The sequence below is a fragment of the Camelina sativa genome, chromosome 5 (genome assembly GCF_000633955.1).
Source record: "Camelina sativa cultivar DH55 chromosome 5, Cs, whole genome shotgun sequence".
NCBI classification, from domain to species: Eukaryota; Viridiplantae; Streptophyta; class Magnoliopsida; order Brassicales; family Brassicaceae; genus Camelina; species Camelina sativa.
This window is the reverse complement of record NC_025689.1, coordinates 9,938,992-9,944,479: the sequence shown is the minus strand read 5'-3', so window position 1 is coordinate 9,944,479 and position 5,488 is coordinate 9,938,992. Positions and strand designations below refer to the sequence as shown.

Sequence of the window (5,488 nt, the reverse complement as noted above, 5' to 3'; positions counted from 1 at the left end):
CTTTCTGCTCAAGACTCTCTTCAGCAGACTTCAGTTTCTCCATTACTTCGCTTTCCCGTAAGCCAGAAGTTTTCAGATCATTTTCAATACTCTCCAACTTTCCTTGTGTGACATTCATTTCATTCCTGAGGCCTTCTAACAGATTCTCAGACTCACTGATCTTCACGTTGAGCTCATTCACTATATCTTCTAATTTCTTTTTCTCACCTATAACAGTGTTTAGATTTTCTGTCAGTTCTTTCTCGGTCTCAGTTGCAGTGTTTAAAGCAGCTTCAAGGCTCGAACTTTTCACTTGAAACGCCTCTAGTGTGGATTGAAGCTCAGCCACCTGACTCGCGTAACCTTTGGAATCTGCTTCAGTTTCCCCACACCTCTTCTCTAGCGAGCTAACCTGCTCCTCAAGTTCCTGAATTCTGTATTTTTCTGTCTGGAGTAGAAGCTCTAAATCTTTCAATCTTCCTTCTGCGTCTTCATGTTTTGACTGTGATGTTTGACACAGACCTTCTAGTTCAATGCTGCGCTGGTGTGTCGTATTAGCACGGTCTTCATGCTCTGCGCCCTTCTGCAAAGCGATTTTCAAATCTTCTTCAAGCTCTGAATTTCTGGCTGATAGTTGGTTCAGAGATGATTCCAATCCAGATACTTTTTCTTGGTATTCCTGCATCTGACTGGTCACCTGTTTCTTTTCTTCCTCGACAGCTTCAATAGCAGTTTGTAGTTCAGATGCTTTCACAGAGAATTCTTTTAACTCCCGTTCTGTATCACTGCTTTTCAGCTGCAATACGTTCAGTTGCTGCTCAAGCTCCACGTTCTTTTGTTCAGCTGCAGTGAACTGTGCCTCCAGCTCTTTTATCTGTGATTTGGCTTCTTCTGCTGCTTGACTAGAGGACCGAACAGCATCCTCTAACTCAAGATTCTTCTGGGTAGCAGCTGCTGCTACAGAACCAGCTTCAATATGAAGCTCCTCCAGCGATTTCACTTTCTGTTCAAGTTCAGAGTTGTTTGACAAAGCTTGAGACAAAAGAGCATCTGTTTTGGAGAAATTCTCATCTGACGTCTTCAGTTTCTCTTCTAGTTCATTGCAGACCTCTTTTACTTTTGCTGCATTACTCGTGACCTCTGCTACATTTGCTTCAAGCGCTTCTTTTTCTTTCAACACTTCAGCCAACTTCTCATCTGCAGTTCTCAGCTTCTCTTCTTGGTCTTTCGATAACGATTCCAGCAGTTCCTTCTCCTTGAGTTCTTCCGCAAGCTTTAAATTAATACCTTCCTGTTCAGAAAGTTTAGCCTGAAGATCTTTGATCTGAACATCCAAATCCTGGAGAACAGATAACTCTTCCTTGAACCGTGATTCGGACGCTTTCTTCTGCTCAAGTTCCTGAGTCAGTTCATCAATGAGGGCTTCTGTGGAAGAGACCTTTTGTTCCGTCTCCAACAAACGAGATTTTGAAAGTGCCAATTCCTCTTGCACCGCAGCTAATTCTCCCGCACTACTCTTTAAGGCCGCTTCAACCTTTTCGTTTTCAGATATCTTATCATTCAGCTCCTTGATTTCTTGTTGCAGGGATGCCATTTTTTCCTCCATTTCCTTGGCACTTTCTTTTGTTGATTCAAGAAGCTCTGCAAATTCCGAAGCCTTCTGCGTCTCAGAGTCAGCATGAGAAGCGCTTTGCTTATGCAGCTCTTCAAATTTCTGAGCCTCTTCAGCTGAACGTTTTAGCTCCTCCTCCAATTCTATCAACTTCTTTCTGGAGCTCTCGAGTTCTATACCCAACGCATCAAAAGCTTCCTTAACTTCAGTTAGTTCCTTATCTTTGGCATCATGCGACTGCAAAGCCTCCTCTAATGACTTTAACTGTGAGCTGTGTTTCTCTTCCCCTTCAACAATTTTCTCTTGCTGCTTCTTTTGGACAACTTCGAGCTCGCCGTGCCTCTTTTCCGTTTCTTCTAACTTCTCTTTGGCAGACAAAAGCTCATCCTTCAAGTGGGTATTCTCAGATTCATACCGTTTTAGTTCCCCCGCTACTCTTTCCAATTCGAGCTCTAGTTCTTTTGCTTTTTCTTGTGATTCATGTAGTTCTCTTTGAGAACCACTCGAGCTTCTTTCAATTGAAACTTCCTTTTGCTCTTCAACAGGAACATGCTCTGCTTTCTTGGCATCATCCTTGGCATCAAAAGCTTCCTTCTCAACTTTTATGAATTCCCCATCTTCCTCTTCCTTCTCTTCCTTTGGAACTTCACCATTCACAGCCTAAAATAAGACGAGACAATACTTAATTTTTCAACAACATAACTCAAATCTTTGATCCTACTAAGAAGCTTGATAGACAGTCCGATGATTCAATAGGTTAAAGCAAGTAAAATAATTTGCAAGACTCCCATCAATTTACATAAAAAAAGTCATGAGCAAACAGATAATTCTGTGAACAGTAACATTATGATCATTACCTTGACGGAAACATCAACTGTCTTAAGGTCATCAGCATCACCTTTCACTACAGGGACCTCGGAGTTTGCTACTTGAGTTGCTTCCTCCATCTTATGATCGAGCAGTTACGATTACTTTTGATTCTGCAGAATAGAAAGAAAGAAAAAAGATATCGCATGAGAAGATATCAGAAGATGATAAAGTTCTACTTATATCGGATTTTAAAAAGTTCTTTACAACAAAAAAGAAAACAGTAGCTTGCAAGTAAGAGATTGAAAACAAACAAGATAAGATATTTATTGTAACAGTCAACAGGTATACATCATCTCTCATCACAACTATTTGAATATCAATTCAATAAAAGATTTCTAATTTCGTTTAATTTTTTTCTTTTTTAAAGGACAAACTTTAAGATCAGAAAAGCTAAAGAATCCAAAACAATCAGGAGAAGACAAAGATCAATAGGTATAAATGGGTGATGGCATGTGATGTTATCAGAGTTTGAATCATCTTTAATAGGCAACAATCTGTCCCATGTTACAAATGAATAACGCATATTTAATAATATAAATAAATTCCTACCAAACAAACTAAAGATAAGTAAGGTGTAAAGTGCCCACCACCAAAACCATCAGCATCAAAGTTTCTTTCTTTTTGTATATAAACAAACAATGCTCTTATGTGCTTTATAAGAAAACAAAGATTTGAGGTTTTCACTATGCCAAAACAAAGTATCCAAATTATTTATTACAAAGCAAATTATTAATAAACTATTACCAATAATTATTATTATACATGTAGAATTATAATAAACTATATTATAGGGAATGAAAAGAATCATAAGGTACGCCGACCAGATGCAGCGATGACTCATGGCCTAGTGGTTTTGTAACAAGAAAACAAAGACCATATATTATTCTGTTTTATATTATTTTATATTTAGGTAGATCATACAAAACATTTGGTTACAGTACCAAAAGAACCAAAGCAAAACCCCATTAAATTTATAAATCTCAAGGGGGAAAAGTAACCATATAAGAAAATGGATGACGCTGATGGGATCAGAAACATCTTTTTCGCTTGATCCAATATCCAACCAAATTTCATTTTTGTATGCTATTGTATTAAACCCAAGAATATTCGATCAAAAGAGGAACTTTTCTAATCTTAGATAAGTTTCTTCTTGATTTGTCAACTTAATTTTTGGTCTAAGTCTAATCGTTTGCCTAAATAGATAAAGACATAAATATTGGTAAGGTTGCAACTTGCAAGTAACCTGTTTTGCTTTTGTTCAAAGTTGCAAGCTTAACACCCAAATCATGTTCCTAATTACCATGTATAAAATATTCTCAATAGTATGATCTGGCTATTAAAAATACAATGATTACTAGTATAATACTCTTTATCTGTAGAACCTACCACTATATGCTCTAAGAAGTTTAGATTAGTAACCACAATCAATGATTTTGTTCACCATAGTCAAAGAGTTCTATATAACCACAAGAGGACCCAAAAAAAAGCTACGAAACCTTTAATCGAGTCACAATACAAGAGATCCTGAGATTGAACACTACTAGTAACCAAAAACAATTCGATCCATCTGAAGAATCTACAGTACTAAGAGAAGAGATGATCGCAAAAGAGTTCGATTATTTGATAGATCTAAGCACAGAGAGACACGAAAAAACTTGGATTGATCAATCTCAAAATGAAAGGATCAGTTAACTAAGAAGAAGAGAAGACGAAGCAGCAGCAACCCAACACAAAACTTTCGACAAACTAAGGATCTGAACCGATTTTGTGGTCGATTACAATTACAAACCCAGAAACAAAAATTAAAATCACGAGGTAGAGCTACGCTACGGAATGAAGAAGAAGATCAAATTCAAAATAATTTTGAAAAGTGCTGCTTACCAAGTGAAGCTTTAAATCTGAGATTGAACTCTGTTTTTTTTTTCTCAGATATTCAGGATTTTAATCGCAGCTTGGTGAAAAGAGAGTGGATGGATGATGATGATGACGAAAATGCAAAATTGGTGTGTGAGAGAGAGAGAGAGAAGAAGAGAATCTTTTAGGGTTTATAAAGCAGAGAGAGAGAGAGAGTGAGTGTAGGGTCGTTTCATATATATTTTTTTTTGAAAGCCAAATCTGGCGGACGAGAAGACCGTCGCTATTTTGTTTCTTATTTCCCATTTTGCCCCTTTGTTTTTTTTCTTCCTTTTTTACCTCTAAATGACTGAATGACACCTATTAACAAAATCATTACTAACCAAAAATTTTAGAAATTTATTTCTTATAAAGTTAATGTAATGAGTTAAAAAAATTAAATGAAATATTTCTTTCAATCTAGATAATTTTACAACAATTAAACATAAACAAAAATAAAAAAGTTTTTGACATGTGTAATAAAACTAAATATATCACCATAAAATCTATTTAGATTAAAACTCTTAATATGTTCCATCTAATATATACTATATATAGATATATATTACCATATATATTGAGGAAAAAAATCTTATCATATATGTGCATGTATACTGTATTATTAAAGTTATTATCTAGATAAGAAATAAATCAATAACACATCTTAATAGTGTGCCACTGTGCATATAAGGCTATAATTCATGGACTAAAATAGATTTCTTACTTAAAAAAAAAAAATTAATGTGCATAAATTTTGAAGAATTTCATGTTCAACTCAGTAAATATTTATCATAAAAGTAACATAATTAAAACCGTGAAGGAAATATCAACATTTGTAATAATAATATACTATTATACATGATTCATAAATCTTTGTAAGGAGTTGACCAAAAAAGTAGTATTAATATTGAACGAAAGGGCTGATTAGTCATTTTGAAAGAACAGAAGAAGAACAAAAAGAGAGGCGGTGGCTGAACGGCTGGCTAGTCAGAAAAAGGCGAGTAAGAAAGGCCCACAACACCAATGGAGCCACCGACCGGCCAAACCGTCCTCTACCATATTATTTATTTTCTTTTTAGATTTGACCCCTCAGCTTTTATTTCCCCCTCCCCTCACTAAAACGCTTTCACCTTT

General features: G+C 35.8%; 1 protein-coding gene across 1 annotated transcript in view; it reads right to left on the bottom strand.

Annotated features, from left to right (window-relative positions):
• LOC104786371 (flagellar attachment zone protein 1-like) overlaps window positions 1-4,507 on the bottom strand; it is a 7,722-nt gene extending 3,215 nt beyond the window's left edge. Inside the window, exons 1-3 of the mRNA XM_019245813.1 lie at window positions 4,343-4,507; window positions 2,449-2,571; window positions 119-2,251 (exon numbers count right to left, since the gene is read on the bottom strand). Of these exons, the coding sequence (XP_019101358.1) occupies window positions 119-2,251; window positions 2,449-2,538 (2,223 nt within the window). The 5' untranslated portion in view covers window positions 2,539-2,571; window positions 4,343-4,507. The remainder of the gene's footprint in view (window positions 1-118; window positions 2,252-2,448; window positions 2,572-4,342) is intronic.